We start from the raw sequence: 20,094 nt of genomic DNA on the forward strand, positions 1-20,094 counted from the left end.
GGCAAACTACTCCAATATTAGCTTCCCATTTTGAGCAGCTAGATGTTACAGTGATTAGTGTTAGGCTTGAAGTCAGGAAGACTTTATCTCCCTGGGTTCAAATTAGTAACAACACTTTTTAACTTAGTTTCTCCATCTGTAAAATGAGCTGGAGAAGGAAATGGCAAACTATTCTAGTATCTTTGCCAAAACTCAGATGGGGTCACAAAAAGGTTACATAACTGAAAAATGATCCAAAGATCATTAAAGAAATACTATTTAAATTTGTAAAATAGTTTCCACCATTTTCATTTATACCTCTAGAATCTTGTTCCTCCACTTAACACAATTCAAAATATATCACTTGTGTAATGTATAACCAGACACACATTTAGAGTTTCAGTTCTCATGGTGTAAGTAGAAAATAACAGGCTAATTCCATGTCTTAGCCCCTAATTTACCAGCAGTAGCAGTGGACTAAGCTTCATTCACTTACTTCATGGGTAGCAATACTAATCACAGTGGGTTGTTGAAACCCAAGCTATTTTTTGCTTTAAAAAAGTCTGATAGGTCAATGAAGGTCAAGATCTACTGACTGCAGAAGGAACAGTTGCATCATATCATAAAATATTGAATAATAGGTGCTAGTTAATAATTTATTTTGACCATGTATCTCCAGTGGGATAGTTTAGAGCTATATTATTAAGCCATGATTATCGAATTAGACTATCCCTTATTATCCAATATAAATAGAAAAATGTCTGCATGACCCCATGAGGCTCATGTTACTATGATATCAAAGACGATATTATGGCCTACATACACTCATTCATTAAGCTTGAAGCTATAGTATCTAGTGGTAATTAGGTAACATGTTATTGTCTGTCATTCAATAAATCGAGCATTGATTTAATTGATAAAATTTGTCTTCTCTCTAGGCTCTGTGCTAAATACTAGGGATATTTAGTAGAACCTTTCATACTTAGATAAATGAATTAGTCCTAAGAATTTGTAATCTAGTATGGACATACACCTACATATATGTTCAATTCTTTTAGTGGCGTTTGATTCTTTGTGACACTCTTTGGAGTTTACTTGACAAAGATATGGAGGGGGTTTGCTATTTCCTTCTCCAGTTCATTTTACAGATGAGGAACAAAGGCAAACAAGATTAAATGAGTTGCCTAAGGGTCACATAACTACTGAATGTCTGAGGCAAGATTTGAACTCAGGAAAATGAGTCTTCCTGACTTCAGGCTTTTGCATTTTATCCACTGCTCCATGTACATATATAGGATACAAAATCAACATGAGGTAATGTTGGGGCAAGGCATGAGTATATTTATTTATTTGTCTGTATATTTATTTACATAGTTTGTTTAAAAAGTATTCAAAAACAAACATGAGTTTTTAGGAAGGAAGTACTTGAAGTAGTATTTGAATTAAACCTTGAAGGAAACTAAGGATTTTCAGAATTGGAACTGAGGTGGGAATGAAATCCAGACATATGAGAAACAGCTGCAATAAAGAGACAATAAATCAAACATAATGTATGAGAAACATCAAGTCCAATTGGGCTGAATTGTAGGGCATGTAATAAGGCTAGAAAAGTAGAATAGGATCAAGTTATAAAGGTCCTTAAATGCCCAACAGAGGATTTTGTTCTAGAGGCAATAAGAATCACTGGAAATAATTGAGTAAGGAAGTTACATCATTAAACTTGTATTTTAAAGAAAATAAATGACAGAGAATGTTTTAGGGAGATTGAGAGATAAGTTACAAAACTTTGGCAGTATGACAATATGGACAATGAGGGAAGAAATGATGAGTGCCTGATCTAGGGTGATGGCTGTATAGGTGGAAAATAAGGTGACAAATGGAAAACTGTTATGACCCAGTATAAGATTAGCACTGTATTACGCAGTTATAAAATCCCCATAAGAGTAGAGTATCACAAGAAAGGCTTTACTGGTCTATCCAGCCTTGTATTTTATCTGACAGTGACACTAAGAGACTATAGCAGAGTTTATTAGGAACCTTCCATTGTCTCAGAAGATTAGAGGCCTAAAATATACTAGCATCTGGAGGCACAAAGTTAGATACCCCAAACTCAGAACTGGAAATCTATAGCTATTCAAAACCAACTGTAGTCAGATATAAGCCTCAAGTCAAAATATGATCTAAAGGTATAGGTAGTATTAAAAAAAAAAATTACATGTAAAATAAAGGTGTGTTTCTGTGGCTTGAAGGCAGTATTAATTTAAAGAAAATGAGAAATGTTGTTGGCATAGTTCCACTAAGTCTGAAGCTTCATAATATCAGTTGTAATCTACTCTAAAGTGTGTGTTCTTTTCTAAGTCAAGACTATAAAATATGTCCCTCCTTTCTTAGAAGGGGTAAGAAGAGGTTGGATGCGGAATGGGTGCATATGTTTTCAGTTCATATTGATGTATTGATTTGAATGAATTTTTTTTTTTTTTTTTGTACAAGTGAAGGCTTATGAAAGGAGTGGACAATTAGAGATATAGTCAGATATTAATATAATGTTAAAATTAGGCATCAATAAAGCTTTTTAAAATGAGCACAGTAAAAACTAACCTTACTTATATTCTGTCAAAAAATATATGGGGAATAAATGGATATATATGTCTACTACTATTACTAAAAAGTACTTACTACTATTTCTAGCTGCCTTAAAGGCCATTTGAGATATTGGGTGAAAACTAGAATTAGACTTTAGAGCACTTTTTAATTTTATTCCCCCTCCTCTCCTTTTCTCCCTGAATAAAATGGCCAAGATGTTCAGTACTGAAGATAATTATCATGTCATTTAGTTTGATTTGTCAGAACTGGAATTTTAATCCAGATCTCCAAGTCTAATCCCCCCCACCCCACCCCCAATATAGCAGCTTTATTTACTTCTTTCTAGGTTAGATATATCAATTTTTTAGTCAAACTGAAATATGGGAATTAACACATCCCTTGACTTACTGATAGCTTAGGAGATAAAAGACAGTGAGGTCATTTACAAACTCTGAAATTCCTCTAATTAGACAAACTAGCCTTTAAGGTGGTTGTCTTTCATTTTCAAAGAGGACCAATGACATAATGTGATTTCTTAACTTGAATGTGAATTGAATTTAAATAAAGCAGAGATACACAAAGTTGTAAGTCTCATTGTCTCTTTCTGAGAATAATGGCAGGGTAAAAGTCAAGAAGACTAGTGATGGCCCCAGCTCAAAGCATCTCATAGCCATTGGAACAAATTGTTCTTCATGTACTTGGGGATAAATGTCGCCCTAATTCATTGTTGGATTTGAGGCCTGTCACCTCAACCTGGTTAGTCCATCTGCCAAGACAGTTTACTGGGGTATGACTACTAAGGAAGCACACTACAATTTTTTGAGCAATAGGTGAGAGTTGAGGGGATGGTAATCACCTAAAAGATAAGCAGTCATGAAAAGGGCTTGGCAGGCCCTCATACTGAAAGTGCTATTCTCTTTAATACCCCATATGCTCCAATTTAAGATAATTTCTGTTCTGAACTTTGAGAAGGCTGATGCTATTAATTCAGACATTAAAACAATTGTATCTAATATGCTGCTAGAGGATCAAGTCATTGTTGCAAAAACTTTGGTGTTTCCATTTTCTTTTTTTTTTTTTTTTTTTTTTCCTTTCTGCAATCAGGTTTCTTTGAATGTCTTTTTTGGTAAACCTGGTCCCTGGTTTGAAGACTGTGACCTGGATGGTGATAAAAATTCCATTTTCCATGATGTTGATGGCTCTGTAACAAGATACAAGGACACTTATGTGGGTAGAATGGACAACTATTTGATCAGACATCCTGACTGTATTAATATGATCAAATGGAATGGGATTATCTGTAGCGGGACTTATGCCCAGGTAGGCACATACATGCTCAGAAAGATTCAAGAGGTGACTAATAGTCCCTCACTTGCTTTTTATATTCATTGCCTCTATGAAATGAATTTTGAAGATTTTCGTGTTGGAAAATTTTCAAGAGAATATATATATATAAAATAAACTTTCAAGAGAATATATATAATAATACTACTCTTCCTTCCTTTGTATCTTTAAATCCATTGACATAAGAAACATTCTTTCTGCTTTGTAAACTTTTATTTTATTCAAAGTTATAGATGGAAAATTAAATGAAAAAATAAAAGGTAGAAGGAAACTCAAAAAAAGGAGAAAGTTATAAACTATTAATAGAAGGAATGAAAGTTAAGAATACCTCAAAGAAAGAAACTATCAATTGATGCACTGATTTTTTTTTTTTAATCTACAAGGCAGAGAAAAAAAGAGATAATAGGATGCACATTTTTATTTCAAAGTAAAATTACAGTATCTATTTGTAATTTTTATATTTGAGGTATATTTGCACAAATAGGAGAAATTTGTTGTTTTTGTCATTCAGTCATTTCAATTGTGTTTCGTCTTTCTAGGGTTAGAAATTGAAAGGAAACTTTAAGATGGTCCATTTTCAATCCCTTCATTTTAGAGGGAGCAATGATTTGTCCAAAATAACACAGTAAATGAGGGGGAAAACTGAATCTCAGGAGTCTTCACCTGCTGAGCCTCAGTTCAGTGATTTGCACCATGTGGAAGATGAGAAGTAGTGGAATATGATTATCGTTTAGTGCCAATGTAGGTAGCTCTGCTAATCAGGAATTCTTTTATCCTTTGTTCTCAAAGAGGACCATGATGCCATGATGTGCAAGTGAATTGGATTTAAGTAAGTGAGGCTTGTGCAAAGTCACCAAGCCTCAGTTTCTCTTCCAGAATCACCAAGGTCCAGTGATATTAATCAGGTGACCTGGATGCAATGGGAGATTTGTCAGTTTGACAGGAACAGAGAATAGCCCCTTTTATCTACTTAAAAAAAAAGAAAGGATCCACCTGGAAAGGGAGGACCTTCATGGTTTGTGGCCAAAACAGAAACAAATGCTTTTTACATTTACTCTGAGCCAGTCAGGGCCTAAACTATGATCATTGGGGGGATTGTCCTGAGACCACCCTATTATTGGGCAGTCAAAGAGAACCTGAGTGATTTAGGTGAATAAAGAAATTTAGCCATAAACCTCTAGATTTCTTGTGAGGTTTCAGAGATCAAAATTTACATTCCTTTGGGCAGAGCACCCCTTATGACACCTTATGTGGACAAACAGAAATGAATGGAAAGAAGAAAAAAAGAAAAGAAAGGAAAAAGAATGAAAGAAAGTGTTGTGTTGCCCAAATAGCTAGTTGGGTACCTCTGGATAGCTTGTAGAGATTGTTGTTTGTCGTTCATTCTCATAGAAGACTATGACATCGAGGAAGTAATGGATGGCATGAAGTGAGGGAGGGCTGTTCAAAGTTAGCAGCCTCACTTTTTTAATCTAGAGCCATCTGGGTTCAGTGGCAAGATATAGATCAGGATAATGGGAGATGGCCCTGGATGCAATAGGAGACCTTGAATTTTTTCCTTTAATCAGGAAAACTAGAGATTCTGAGTTATTTTGAAAATTATTAGGCTTAACAGGTGGCAGGAAAGAAAGAATAGAGTTGATAATAATTATAATAATAGTAAATCGCACAAAAATACTTTAAAGTTTATAAAGTACTTTTTCATGAAATCTCCATGATATAGAATTCAAATCCATAGCAGAGATGTGACAGATGAATCAAAGATGACCAATTGATTAGAGAAGCAGAATCTCAGAAAAGATAAAACAAGTGAAATCTGCTTAAAAACCATAACAACTTATACTCTTTCTTTATTATTAGATTTAATAATGCAGTGATTGGGGAGAATGACAGGTTATCAAATAGTAGAAAGATGATTTTTAACTGTGTCATTGTAGACTGATGAAAAACTTTAGAGGTGAATGAAACAAATTCAATAATTTAGGCACTAGATGATTGTGTTTTCAAATGGAAAAGAAATTAAGGTCTCTATTTTATAGAATGAAATGGAAGGATTTGCCAGTGAGCTGGATGTAAGGCAAAAGGATATTAAAACAAATGCTTATCTAGTCAGAAAAATATTCATAAGATCATAGGATTTAGATTAAAGAAACCAAGACTCAGACAAGGCAAGTTAAGAAGCATTTATTAAGTATTTAACTATGTGATAGGCATCATGCTAAACACTGGAATTATAAGTAAAAGTATAAAGAAAGACAGTCCCTGTTCTCAAGGAACCACAGTAGAGGAAGACAGAGCACAAAAGGGAACCACAAATTAGGGTGGGGCTTGTTGCCAGGAAGGGGAAAGTACCCTTTCAGGGCATGGTATTAAAAGTCAGAAAAGTTAAAAGGAAGGCCTGGAGGGGAATAAAAACTGGGGAACCTGGATCCCTTCCCAAAATAGAGGCCCATGGAGCACTCATTATAATGAGAGAAATAGGCTAGTCTGTTCCAGGGGAATGCTTCATGGTTGTCTAAGGTAAGTTGCTTTCAGGCCCTAAGGGAAATTCTAGGGTGAGACAATCCCTGAGGCAAGATGTTGAAGTTGGAAAATTCAGAAGCAGAGTTGAAAGAGAAATGATTCTTGTTTGACAATAACTATTGGCATTTAACAATAACTTGATCTAGGACCCTATAAAGGGCGTTGAGAATTAACTTATCCAGTGTCACTCAGGAGAAAAATGGAAGAGCTGGGGCTGGGATTTATTTAAAAAACAAAACAAAACAAAGCAAAAAACAAAAAACAAACAAAAAAAAACAGGTCTTCTGACTCCACTGCCATTATTTGAGATGAATATCCTGGTGGACTTTAGAATGAAAGGCTAGGAAACCTGCAGGCTTAGGCTTGTAGACCAAGCAGTGCAGGGGTGTGATAAATGAGATTTTAGCCTGCTGAAGTTTAGAGAAAAGGAAGTTCAGGCAATTATCATAATTAAGGATGCATAGAGAAAGACATATGTGTATATTATATGTTTATTAATATAATACATACATGTATCTATATAATAATAATGTAATCCCTAGGAGTTATTATTACTAGTGAGAAATTTGGGGATAAGTTATTATTTCTGTGTTGCCTTGATACTCCTTTTTTGTTAATATTTTGCAAGAATGTTTTGGTTTGGGCATTGCAGAGGCCTTGAATGACAGTGGAATAAATCTTTCAAATTTGCCTCTTTAATAACAAGGTTTTGGGGCCAATTTTTTCAGTGACTTTTAGTTTAGCTTTATTTTTGTGGCTGAAAAATAAGAATTTAGACTGCCTCATATCATTGAAAATGAAGAGTGAATTGTTCCAAGTTGTTAAATTTTCCATATATTGTTGTTTGAAAGACTTCTTTCAAAGTTTGGCTAAAGAGTATAAGTTTGTTCTACTTTAGTTATTTTTTTCTCTTATTTCTACTTTAGTTATTTTTTCCTTTCTTTGTCATAAAAGCCAGATTTTGTCTTATGACGAATAAACACTATACTTTCTGCTTTTTACAGATCTAGTTTAGAAAACTGCAATGTAAATATAGCTTAATATGTTGTAGTTGGCTACTACAAATATGGATGTTTACTTTTTCAATGAAAATCTTACTCAACTGTTATTTAATATCCAGTTTCTTGTAATTCTTCAAATTTGTTTTTTGAAGATTTATGTACAGACATGGAGCATGCAAAATCTTACCATGACCATCACACGGGATGAATACCCATCTAACCCCATGATACTGCGAGGGATTAACCAGAGAGCTGCATTTCAGCAGTACCAGCCAGTAGTGATGTTAGAAAAAGGATACACTATTCATTGGAATGGACCAGCCCCACGAGCTACCTTTCTTTACCTCATAAATTTCAACAAGTATGTTTATAATGGTCTTAGTCTGTGAAACAAAGTAATATTTATTTTGTTATGCTATTTATTAGTGAGGAGTGCTTATTTTATCTATTTTGAAGCATATAGTAAGTAAATTAGACTAATACTTTAATTTTTTAGGCTGTTCTTTTAATATTAATTAATTTTTTTAATACATGTAAAGTCATTAAAAAAAATATTTTCTTGTGTATCATATTGGGAGAGGAAAATCAAAACAAAAGGGAAAAACCATAAGAGAAAAATAAAGCTGAATAAAAAGAAAAAAAGTGAATGTAGCATGTATTAATTTACATTCAGTCTCCATAGTTCTCTCTCTGGATGCTGATGGTGTTTTCTATTTAAAGTTTATTGAGGTTACCTTGGATCACTGAACTACTGAGAAGAACCAAGTCTGTCATAATTGATCATCCCACTATCTTGCAGTCACTATGTACAGTACATTCCTGGTTCTGCTTGTTTTACTCAACATCAGTTCATGTAAATCTTTTCAGGTCTTTCTAAAATCAGCTTGTTCATCATTTTTTATAAAATAATAATATTCCATTACTTTGAAATGCCATAACTTATTCAGCCATTCCCAAATTGATGGGGTTCTACTTACTCATTTTTCAATTCTTTGCCACCACAAAGAGAGCTGCTACAAACATTTTTGCAGATGTGGGTCCTTTCCCTTCCTTTATGATTTCTTTGGTATATAGACCAGTAGTGGCACTAGGCTGTTCTGAGAACTGGCACAAATATAGTTTGGGAATTTTAGTAGTATTTAGATTCCCTCTGTTGTAAGTATGGAAGAAAATAGGGGAAAGAGCGCTTAACTGGAGGTTAAAAATTCTTAATTCAAGCTCTGGTCTTTCTACTATTTAGCAGTATGATCTTAGATAATTCATCTAAGTTCTCTGAGTTCTGTTTCTTCATCTATAAAGTGAATAGATTGAATTACATGATCTTTTTGTTTTCTCTCAATTATAAAATTTTAGAAACTACTCAGTTAACATGATGCATCATGAAGATAGGACAAAGGAATGTTGGACATAGCTTAGGCTTGGAATCATGAAGACCTGAGTTTGGACCCTGCCTCAAGCAACTCCTTAAAGTTTTCCTACTAAGTCAGAGAGTGATTGCAGTGTGAATTGGTAGACAGAGTTTCCATACTGAGATTTCCCTAAATCAAGGCTCTTTAATTTTTGTGCCATGTGTCCTAGATCCTTTTAGCCATCTGGAACTACCTCTTCAGAATGATATTTTTAAATCGATTTTTTTAAAAGTACATGGGATTATAAAGAAAGCCAATTGTATTGAAAAGAATTATTAAAATATTAATTATTACTTAACCAAATTAATTAAATATTAATTGAAGGGTTAAGAACCCTTGACCCAGACTGATTAAATGAAAGATTTTTCAGGTATTTGGATATACTGAGGGTGCAAATTTGCATCTCTTTTCATTATTCTTTTGTAGTTTTTAACTGTAATCTCACACCAAGCTTTTAGTTTTATTGCTAGTATGGACTGTTTATTCTAAATCAGCAGACCAGTTAATTTATTATCATACAAAATATTTTTTGGCTTATATAACAGGGAAAACAACCACCAACTGAAGAACTAAGTGCTAAAATGCTCTACAATGGACATGATTATTAGTCCTTCCTTTCTTGACCTTTAGGGGAGCCAATGGTAATATTGGCCTAAGCTTATGTCAGCATATCTGGCTCATGCTCTCTGTGAATTAAAATGTAAGTCTTGTAGCAAGGGAGGGAACTTACAATGGAGCACTCATTTTGTAAGGTCATTGTTAAAAAGAATTTAGGGTGAAAGACAAAGAAGATTTTGAGTTTCTTCACGTGTTTTCATTGCTAGCAATAGGAATCCATGGCTAAAAAAATAAAAAGTCAACAAAGCCACGGAAACTTAAGGCTAAAAATGGCTTTTAAAAAGTTGGCAGGATTAGTAATGATAGAAATATAAGCAGCCCACTTTGTAAGTTAAATTTGCTAAGTATCTGTATTTGCAGGAATGACTGGATTCGAGTTGGTCTCTGTTATCCATCAAACACTACTTTTCAAGTTATATTTAGCAGATACCACAGGCAAAGTGGTATTTCTACCAGCATGGAAGAATATGAGCCTGTGCTTTCAATGGAAGAACTGGAGAGGAAGCCATCTGACAGGAAGTTCTATTTTGATTATGGAACAGGGTAAGTCACTAGAGCTTGGAGATTTTAATAGTAAAATTACCAGCACTGCAGAGTGGCTAATAGGGTATGGTGATTATTTAGAAAGGCAATTTTAGTTCAGTAGTTCTCTTCACATTGCCAAAATGGCTTATAATTGTTTGTAGCCAGAGTCTAGTGGAAATGTTTACTATGTACCTCTTGGCACACAGTGGGAGAGAGAGGAGGAAATTCACCTCTATTGGAGATATTATAGAAAGACAAATTTTAAAATTAAATATATTGTAGGTAGCAGCTCTTTTTTAAAAATGCCAGTCATAGTATATATTTCAGTGAAATATGCCTTATTATACCTTCTTATTGTAACTGTCACTATCACTGTATCAATTGTTATCACACTGACTGGGCAAAGTGGGTTAATTAGTGTATAGAGTGCTGGCCTTAGAGACAAGAAAATGGGCTCAAATTCTATCTTTGGCATTTACTAGCTATATAACCATTGGCAAATTGTTTCATTTTTCTGAGCCTCATAGAAATCCTTATGATTGTGAGTTACAACTTTAACTGACTATATATAAATAAGACAAAACTATTTTTTACCTTCCCTTTCCTCTACTGAAGCTAACTGATCTAATCCTTTTCTAATCCTTGCTTAGAGCTCTGTTTAGAGTCTGTGATGTCATTCATCCAAATATAACTTCCTTGTCCCAGATACCATTTTTCTGCTTTTGGTTCTAGTGTGTACTTTTGATTATATTTAATTTTGACTTTTGTTTTTTCTAATCTAAGAAGTTCAGGTGAACATTTTAATTTTTTAAAATTATAATAGCTTTTTATTTTTCTAAATACATGCAAAACTAATCTTCCACATTGACCTTTGCAAATCTTGTGTTCCTAATTTTTCTCCCTTCAGACAGCAAATAATTCAATATATTAGATATGTGCAATTCATCTAAACATATTTCCATATTTGTCATGCTGTGCAAGAAAAACCAGATCAAAAACAGAAAGAAAACAAGCAAACAACACCCTCCTTCCCCCCAAAAAGTGAAAATACAATGTTTTGATCCACATCGATCTCATAGTTCTCTCTCTGAATGTGGATGTCTCTTTTCATTGCAAGTCTATTGGAATTATCTTGAATCACCAAAAGATTTTATTCTTATAGAAAATTCTTACTTTTTAATAGGCTGTTGAAGATTTGATCCACAAGTCCTCATTTTACTTATTTGGCCAAGGCATTTTTTTCATTATGCAAGGGAAGAATGAGAATGATGTCTATAAAGACATTTTGACAGAAATTTAATGAAAATCATGAGAATAGTATCAAGGTGGATCAAGGAGATATATAAAACCAGGAGATTAATGACGTATTAGGTAGAATCAGTGAAACAAAGTGGGTTTTTGTTGTTATTGTTTCTTAATATTCTGGGAAAGGAGTAAAACATTAATAGATAACCAATGGGGCTGCTAGGTGGCACAGTAGATAGAGCACCAGCCCTGAAATCAGGAGGACCTGAGTTCAAATCTGGTCTCAGACACTTAACACTTCTAGCTGTGTGACCCTGGGTAAGTCACTTAACCCCAGCCTCAGGGGGAAAAAAAATTAGATAACCAATTACACCAAGGATTCCATTGTTTGACTAATGTTGCCAGGATTCCCCCTAGTCTTCTATGGTTGTTATTTCTAGATATTTACTCCACCTGTCACTCTTTAATATATGTCTGACTTTGCAGAATCCCACCAAAAGAAGAAAGATCTAGAATCTTTTATTTCATAGCATTTTACATTTTGATTGTAACAAAAACAATAATGGTAGGCTATAAACAATGCCTTTGTCTCTATGCACGTTTCTTCTGAATTACATTTCCTCAAAGGACATAAAAGGAAAGCTAAAAAATAAAACAAAGCTTCCCCCCCCCCCCCCGAAAAAAATAAAATAAAAAGCTTTCCCTGATAATGGCAATTCCTGTAACAATTATCTTAAAACTTTTTGCTTAGACCTGCTTTAATAGGATTTGAGATTGTTTGGACTCTAATAGCTCTTTTACATTTCAATCAGGTATAAAAATATATTTTTCTGATGTTTTCTTGATATATGAACTCCTAACTTTTTATGCTGCCTCTATGAAAAAGGACTAGGAATACTTACTAATTTTAAGCTTTAGTAGCTTACAACTGCACTAAGATATTTGAGCTTCCCTGTATAAATACATTTAAAATGTTATACCATTTGAATCCATGGTGAGTAAGGAATGTTTGTTCAGTATTCTCTAAATCAACAGTGTCAAACTCAATAGAAACAGATCCCTGTCAGCCATATATTGATTTAGAAAACAAACCACCAATAAACATTCTCTCTATTGTATTTTTATTTATTTTGTCAAGTATTTCCCAATTACATTTTAATCTGGTTCTAGCCTGGCCAAGAATACTTGGGAATTTTGGGAGCAGCCTACAACCTATAGAGCTGTGAGTTTGACAACCCTACTCTAAATGATCATTTCATTTGGTACCTTTCCTTGGTTATTAACATATTATCTTAGCAACTCTACCATGTTTTGTCATCCCATAGCAGTAATTTTAACTTGGTGTGTCTATTCCATCCAAAAGGATATAATTAAAGAATGGTTCAAGTGTGTCATCATTTGGTGTTAATCTTAGCTTAGTGGATGTGTTTCCATTTTATATAGACTGCTGTTTCTGTACCTCAAAGCTAAAAATAACAGGGAAGGTCATGGTTATTGCTCATCAGAGGGATGTGAACGGATCAAGATACAAGCAACAACTAGCTCAAAAGAGATCAGTAATTGCATGGCTAAAGCTTACCCGCAGTACTCCAAGAAACCATCAGTCACTAAGAAGATGCCAGCCATGTTAACTGGACCCTGTCAAGCCTGTGGTACACATCAGGTAAGAGGAATGACATTATGGCCTAAGGGAGAAAACCCACATAATTTCTTTGTGTTGAGATGGTACTCCTCTGTAATCCTCACCACTGGGGATGCTGAGAGTGGGAAATCTCTGAAACCAAGGAGTTCTGAGTTTCAGTGGGCTATATCAGTTGAATTTCTAAACTAAAACCAGTGCTCAAATGGTGAACTTTTATGAGCAAGCCTCTAAGGAGTGGCAAACTGGAAATGGAGCATATAATGACAGTCATTAGAAAGAAGGAATGAAGGGAGGGAAGGAGGAACAAAGGGAGGGAAAAAGGAAGGGAGAGAAGGAATGAAGAGAAAAGGAAGGCATAATGGATGGAATGATGTACTTGGAATTAGGAAGACTTGTGTTCAAAATATGACTTCAGACACATTCTAGTTATGTGACCGTGGACAGGTCATTTAATCTTTGCCTCAGTTTCATCTGTAAAAGGAAAATCTTCTAGATTTTGTAATCTTCTAGAGTTGTGAGGATAAATGTGACAGGATTTGTGAAGTGCTTTGCAAACCTTAAAGTATAACATAAATAGTAACTCTTATCATGATGTAGCTTTTGATGTTTTATAGAATTTGGATTAGACAAAAATATGAGAAATGGTGACTGCAATGTAGAGAATATACTTTAATATAGTTCATATATATTACATATATGCACATAGATTTTTTTTTTTTTTTTTTTTTTTTTGAAACTGGATGTCTTTAAGCCATTTTTAAACCTGATCTCAATATAGATTATCAGGAAATTTTTAATCTGCTCTATTTTTCCAATCTAAACTAGTTCATCCCTTCCTGGAGGCTCATTCTATTGGTGCCAGATTCACTGTGGAGACCTGATTGGATTAGCCCTACTGTATCTCAGAACTCCTCCCTGCTAATAGGGACTACAAGCATGTACCATCATGCCTAGCATATTCCTTTCTTTTTTTATATTTAATATGATTCTATTCATTAATGATCTCCATCTATTTTTTTATATTTTAATGATATGCAAAATACATTTTCTTTTTTTTTTTTTTTTTTTTTTTCATTATGTATGAGCTCTTTTTAGAAAAAGTCATTACTATGAAGAGGACTTGGAACTGCTTGGGATCAGTCATCACTTGTGTCATTGGTATAGGGAACTTTTGGATTGGAAACTTCTTTCCACCAGTAAAGATCATTACCATTTCTGAAACTTTAGGCTATTGCTTAAATCACTGAAAAGTTAAATAACTTGCCTAGGGGTATACAATCAGTATGTATTAGAGGCTGGATTTGAATCCAGATCTTGAATAGAGAGAAAACAGTCAAAATGTGACCTAAAAATTACATTCACAAAATAGAGTTCAAAATGAAAACAGATACATTACAAATGAAAATAAGTGCATAGCACAGTAACCTCCTACCATAATATCTACTGCAATAACACACATATATTTCCTTCATTATGATGCTGATTGCTCTAAAAAAGGGAAGTAAAATTTCATAAAGGAAGTTTTTTTAAAATCATGTAGTAAAATATTGGATAAGCCAAAGAAAAAATACATTTAGGGGAAAGGTTAGTGATTAGCTTTTTGAGATCATTTTTCATATGTCAAAGCAGAATTTAGGCTGTAAAAGAGAAATAAGGGATAAATGAAAAAAAAAAATTTAAAGCTTAAATTGACAAATACATTGCTTATTACTGTGGGAGACTTTAATGTTTCCTTTCCTTCTTTATCAACATTAGGGTAGCCCACATCCATTCTTTTGTTTTATTTTCTTTTGTTTTTTCTTTTCCCACATGCATTTATAAAAATAAACTAGAATAGGTAGAAATGGTTACATTTGATTTCCCCACCATATACAATAAAGTGCTCTTCTAGAAAAGTACCATCCTCACTTTAAAACTTTCCATCCATTCATTATCAATTTTTTTTTGTTTCAAGTTTCATTTAATTCTTTTTCTTTGATCAGCCTCAACTCTAGTTTTAGTGACAATAACTTCTTCAAGTAATACTGTGTTTCTAGTTTAATTCTTCAGTTGGTTCTCTGTAGAGTTCCTTTGATCCAAGGGATTTAGGTGCTTTGATCAGGCCCTTGAAGAACATTAGAAGATTTTCTTTTTCTAAAGTACTAACACTGACAGTGTCTATTACAATATCACATGAAGCATTTGGTAATTGAATTATTTTACAATAGAAATATTGATTAGAATGAGGTCTGATATCATAGTATCATAGATTGAGAACTCAAAAGGATTTCAACAGCCAACCCTTTCATTTTACAACTTAGGAAATTGACATCCTGGAGGTTAAATGACTCTTGCCAGAGGTTTCACACTATAAGCTTCAGATCTGTAATTTAAACTCGTGTCCTTCCACTATAGGGTCTTGTACCATGCTGTTTCCTAACATAATTACCCAGAGTCCCAATGCTTTGATGCCAATGGAGTTCACTGAAGTAAAATATTTGCTGTTCAGACATTTTTCTGATATTCTATGACCCCATTTGGGGTTTTCTTAGCAAAGATACTGGAGTGATTTGCCATTTTCTTCTTTAGCTCATTTTGTAGATGAGAATATTGAGGCAGACAAGGAAAAGTGACTTGTCCAGGGTCACACAACTAGTATATGTCTGTGATTAGATTTGTAGTGGGAGTCTTCCTGACTCTAGACCCTGCACTCTATTCACTACCCCACCCAGCTGCTTGAAAGAAAGTAGAGAATATATCACACTATTGAATTTGTATCTCTTTGATAACTGATCAGTCAACAAATACTTATTTATCTATTTAGCATTGGGATTTTCCAGAGCAAGAAATGTGGTTCTTCTTAACAAAGTGGCTTCATTTGGGAGATAAATCATTTATTACACATGAAACAATTAAGAGAGCAAATCAAACAACTAACTGTTAAATGATGTGATTTGACTGCAATCTTTTCAGTTCCTAAGAGAAATAAATCTACTTTTTGGAAAATATGGCACTTTATATAGGGTATGCAGGGCTTGGTTAGGCAGAGCCAATTCAAGAAGCATTTCAGGTGATGGGAACACCTGAATATAGGGCCAAAGACAGGAAGGAAATGAATATGACTGAACTGGAGGGTCAGTATTATGGGTTATATGTGAGAAATAAGGCCAAGGACATATTCTAGAGCATAGATGTCAAAATTCTATCCAGTCCTGAGGGTGGTGAGATCAGAGTAAAATATAATTGGGAAATCTTTAACAAATAAATTAAAATACAATACAATATAATGTTAATATACAATTGCAGGAATCTGTTCCTGTTTGAATTTGACACCAGTGTTCTAGAGGGCTTGGAAAACCACACATAACAATTTACATTTGAGACATTAGGAAGCAAGGAATAACTGAAAATTTTTGACTCGGAGAGTGAAAAGATAAAAATATGTCACTTAGTTACTTTGTTCCAACACTTCACCAAAAGTATGGATTCAAGCTCCCTGAAAAAATCAACAGAAGGTTTTTTAGTACCCTTGCAAATGTGAAACATTTCTATTTTGAGAGTTCCAGCCAAAGAGAATTTATTGTATTTGGGGGGGAGGTACGTTTTGTAGCCAAAGTCAAGATGATGTGTGTTGACTTATTTCATTACCTAGATGGTGTTTACCAGTGATCCTCACAAATTCTACCTGACTATTCAGTTCCAGTTACTTAGTGAAGAAGACATTCTACATGGAAATAAATCCTTCATCTCTGTGAGTAAAAGCTTATTAGTGAACTTCTCTTGTTTATTTGAAAATAATATTTAAAGGCATTCATATTGCATTTTAAACTTGAAGAATTTTTTTCTATATTATTTCATGGGAGCCTCATTAAAACCCCATAAAAAAAGATACTTTAAATATTATCTCCATTTTTCAGATGAAGAAACTTAGGCTTGGAAAAATTAAATGGTTTGCTTAAAGTCAAATAGCTATCAGAAAGCAGATTCTGAAGCCAGATCTTTGGTCCATCAACATTTGTTATTTCTAAGAACTATTTATTTATTAGTACAATCACTTCTGGGTGGGCTGTGCCACTGGAAAAAAGCAGTTGTCTTTCATTTATATTGCTTTGGTTTGTTTTTTCCCCTATAACAAGAGCAGATTTATTTTCCTAATTATCTTAAGTTCCAACTAAAATCGAGATGAATTTACATTCCTGAAACACATATTGATTGAGAATGAACAGAGATGACTTAGGTATATCAACTGAGTGTCAGGGTAAAAAACTACCTTGAAAAGAATATTTTTCCAGGAAAAAAAAAATCATATTTAGCCTTTGCATTTGTGTACTGTAAAGTATGGGGAATAAACTCATCTTGAAAATGAGAATTTTGCATTATTATAACATTAGGCCTTATTTGAATCTAGACACTCACTTTCCACTGTACCATAATGATCTTTCTATATATTAAAGTAGCATCTCCTTTCTTTTTGCTGATGAAAAAACTGGAAGAACTATCTTAGTGCTCTAGCCATTTCTCTAAGATTGTAAATTGAAAGGGTATGCTGACTTGCATTGTTAGAGAGAATTTCCTTACTTGACAGTTACCTAAATGAGCAAAGTCACAGAACTTTCCCTGTCATTCCTTGCAACAAGGCTTAGAGCTGTGAACTCCAGTGATACACTAAGTGGATTTAGTAAGCCCTAAACTGTATCTGATCAACACAGTTGATTCTGTAAATATCTTGTATGTGAGCTTCTCACAAATCAATTAATGTTGAGATATTGTCAAATTATGAAACTTTTCCATGAAATTGGCTGCCATTCTAATCTCAGAAAATTTAATCATAACTCCAAGCCAAATTTAATGTAGCCTTTCCAGAAATAATTGCCTAGAGCAGAGTGATCTGTCTCCCTGAAGGCAATCAAGAACTTGTTCCTATCCTTTTCAATGACATTATTTAGATGAATTGTGCATTGCCTTAGAGATGTGTCTAAAGACTATTCACGTATACATACCAGTCCCCTCGTAATATATAATAATGGCAATATCTTGTATTTGTATGATGCTTTGCTATTGATTCATTTTTATTTGTATGTGTGTATATGTATACACACACACACACACACACACACACACACACACACTTATTTTATAAGCTTTTTCCAGCAAGTTCATTTTGAAAAAAATCAAATGTTAGCTCTTTTGATCAATTTTTTAAAATATATAAATTTAAAGTGTATTACCAGATTTTTAAGTCACTAAATTTAAATGTCTAAGTTTTAAAATTTTGGTGCTTCATTTGCATTTCTTTCCATTTCACCAATTTATTTTTTTTTAAGGATTTGTTTTATTCAGTCAATTTCCTGTTTGTTTTTCCACACTCTTCTGCAAAGCTTTCATTTCTTTACCCTTCTCTCTTCTAAGATTCTTTTTGAACTCCTCCAAGAGAGCCTTTTTAGCTAGAGACCAATTCATGTCCCCCTTTAAGACTTCCCCTGAAGGTGTTTTCCCTTTGCTGTCCTCTTCTGGGTTTATATTCTGTTCTTCCTTTTCTCCATAGTAACTCTCTATGGTCAGAGCTCTTTTTTGCTTTTTTGTTCATTTTTAATGAATGAGGTATGTTCTTAGGACACAGGGCATATTGTCCTGAGCTTTCTCTAAAGGACAACAGAGGCTTTTAACTGACCACACTGGAGCCAGGGGCCAGACTTTCCTGAAGTCCTTCCAAAATACCATATGCTTGAAAATTATTAGACTCTGTATGTTACTGGGTTCTGTCACTCCAAAATCTGTTCAGAGTTTTGATGTAGGGTTGATTCTAAAAAAAACCAGAAAGAGCCCCATCAAAGTCCTATCTACTTTCTGCCATCTTGGCTCTGTCTTCCTCATTTGAATTTCTTTGTAATAAAAATATTAATAACACTTGTATATATAAGTTGTGGTTCACCTCTTTGTCATGAAATTGTTTAATTTGTTCTTTAATTGCTGCCTGAATGAGAGAAATTTAAATGTAGCTGTAGCATCCAGCTTAATGGAAAAAAGCTCTGGGCCTAGAATCAAGAAGGTATAAGTTCAAATCTTGTCTCAAATACTTACTAGCTATGTGATCCTGGACAAGATACCTAACATGTGTCTATCTCAGTTTTGCCTTCTGTAAAATGGAGACAACCTACTTCCCAAGCTGTTGTGAGGATAAAATGAGATATTTATATCGAGAGCTTTGAAAGCCTTAATATGTCATATAAATGTTAACTATTATTATTATCATTGTTAATTTGAATATTCTTATGTCTGATATGTAATAGTAACTGAGAAAAAAACTTTAAAGATAACTTTCACAATGAACAAAATACCCATATTTAAATAAGAGCTTTCATCTTTTCTATAACCATATTATTGGTCTTGTCATCTTTTTACATTTTCTAGCAGAAGCATAACTGATTTGGGCTAAATTCATTACACTTTTTGGGAGAGAACAACAATATCAGGATTGGGGAGGCATTGTTTTTTTATTGTTTTAGAAGACAGGGCAGGTGATTTGTTACAGGGTACCAAAGCAAAGACTGCTGCTTTATAATATAGTTCTAGATCAGGTACAGCTGTACCTGATACACTTTGGAGTTTTCTTGACAAAGATATTGGAGTGGTTTATCATTTCCTTCTCCAGCTCCTTTTGAAATTGAGGAAACTGAGGCAAATAGGATTAAGTGATTTGTCCACAGTCACATATCTAGGAACTGTCTGAAACCAGATTTGACCTGAGGAAGATGTCTTCCAGCTAATAATTACACTAGACTGGGTTGGCACAAAAACAAAATGAAAAACATTCCCAAAGCAGGCACTATGTTGCCCTACAGGCCTTGATGCAGAAAGCCAGTGACCAGTCCTCTGAACCCCCAGAGTAAGAAGCTTGGAACAAAGCCCCCTGTTCCCCAGGAACAGAGCTCAACTTTTAAAAATGATCAAAAAACAAAAAAGAACTCTAAACATAGAGAGCTACTATGGAGACAGGGTAGATCAAAACATAAACTCGGAAGAGGATAATGTCTAAATGCCTCAAAGTGGATATGAATTAGTCTCAGACCCCAAAAGTTCTTCTGGAAGAACTAAAGAGGATTTTAAAAATCAAGTAAGAGAGATAGAAGGAATGGGAAACGAAATGAGAATTGTACAAGAGAATTATGAAAACAATCAATAATTTAGAAAAGGAAGCACAATAATTGAAGAAAACAGTTCCTTAAAAAATAATTTGGCCAAATGG

At 33.9% G+C, this 20,094-nt stretch overlaps 1 protein-coding gene across 2 annotated transcripts in view; it reads left to right on the forward strand.

Moving 5' to 3' along the window:
* Positions 1–20,094, forward strand: part of CEMIP2 (cell migration inducing hyaluronidase 2) — a 110,715-nt gene that overhangs the window by 78,330 nt on the left and 12,291 nt on the right. For both annotated transcript variants that reach the window (XM_074280709.1, XM_074280708.1), the window contains 5 exons: positions 3,667–3,882; positions 7,583–7,791; positions 9,818–10,000; positions 12,671–12,890; positions 16,501–16,599. In XM_074280709.1, the coding sequence (XP_074136810.1) occupies positions 3,667–3,882; positions 7,583–7,791; positions 9,818–10,000; positions 12,671–12,890; positions 16,501–16,599 (927 nt within the window). The remainder of the gene's footprint in view (positions 1–3,666; positions 3,883–7,582; positions 7,792–9,817; positions 10,001–12,670; positions 12,891–16,500; positions 16,600–20,094) is intronic.

This window comes from Sminthopsis crassicaudata, chromosome 1 (assembly GCF_048593235.1).
Source record: "Sminthopsis crassicaudata isolate SCR6 chromosome 1, ASM4859323v1, whole genome shotgun sequence".
NCBI lineage: Eukaryota > Metazoa > Chordata > Mammalia > Dasyuromorphia > Dasyuridae > Sminthopsis > Sminthopsis crassicaudata.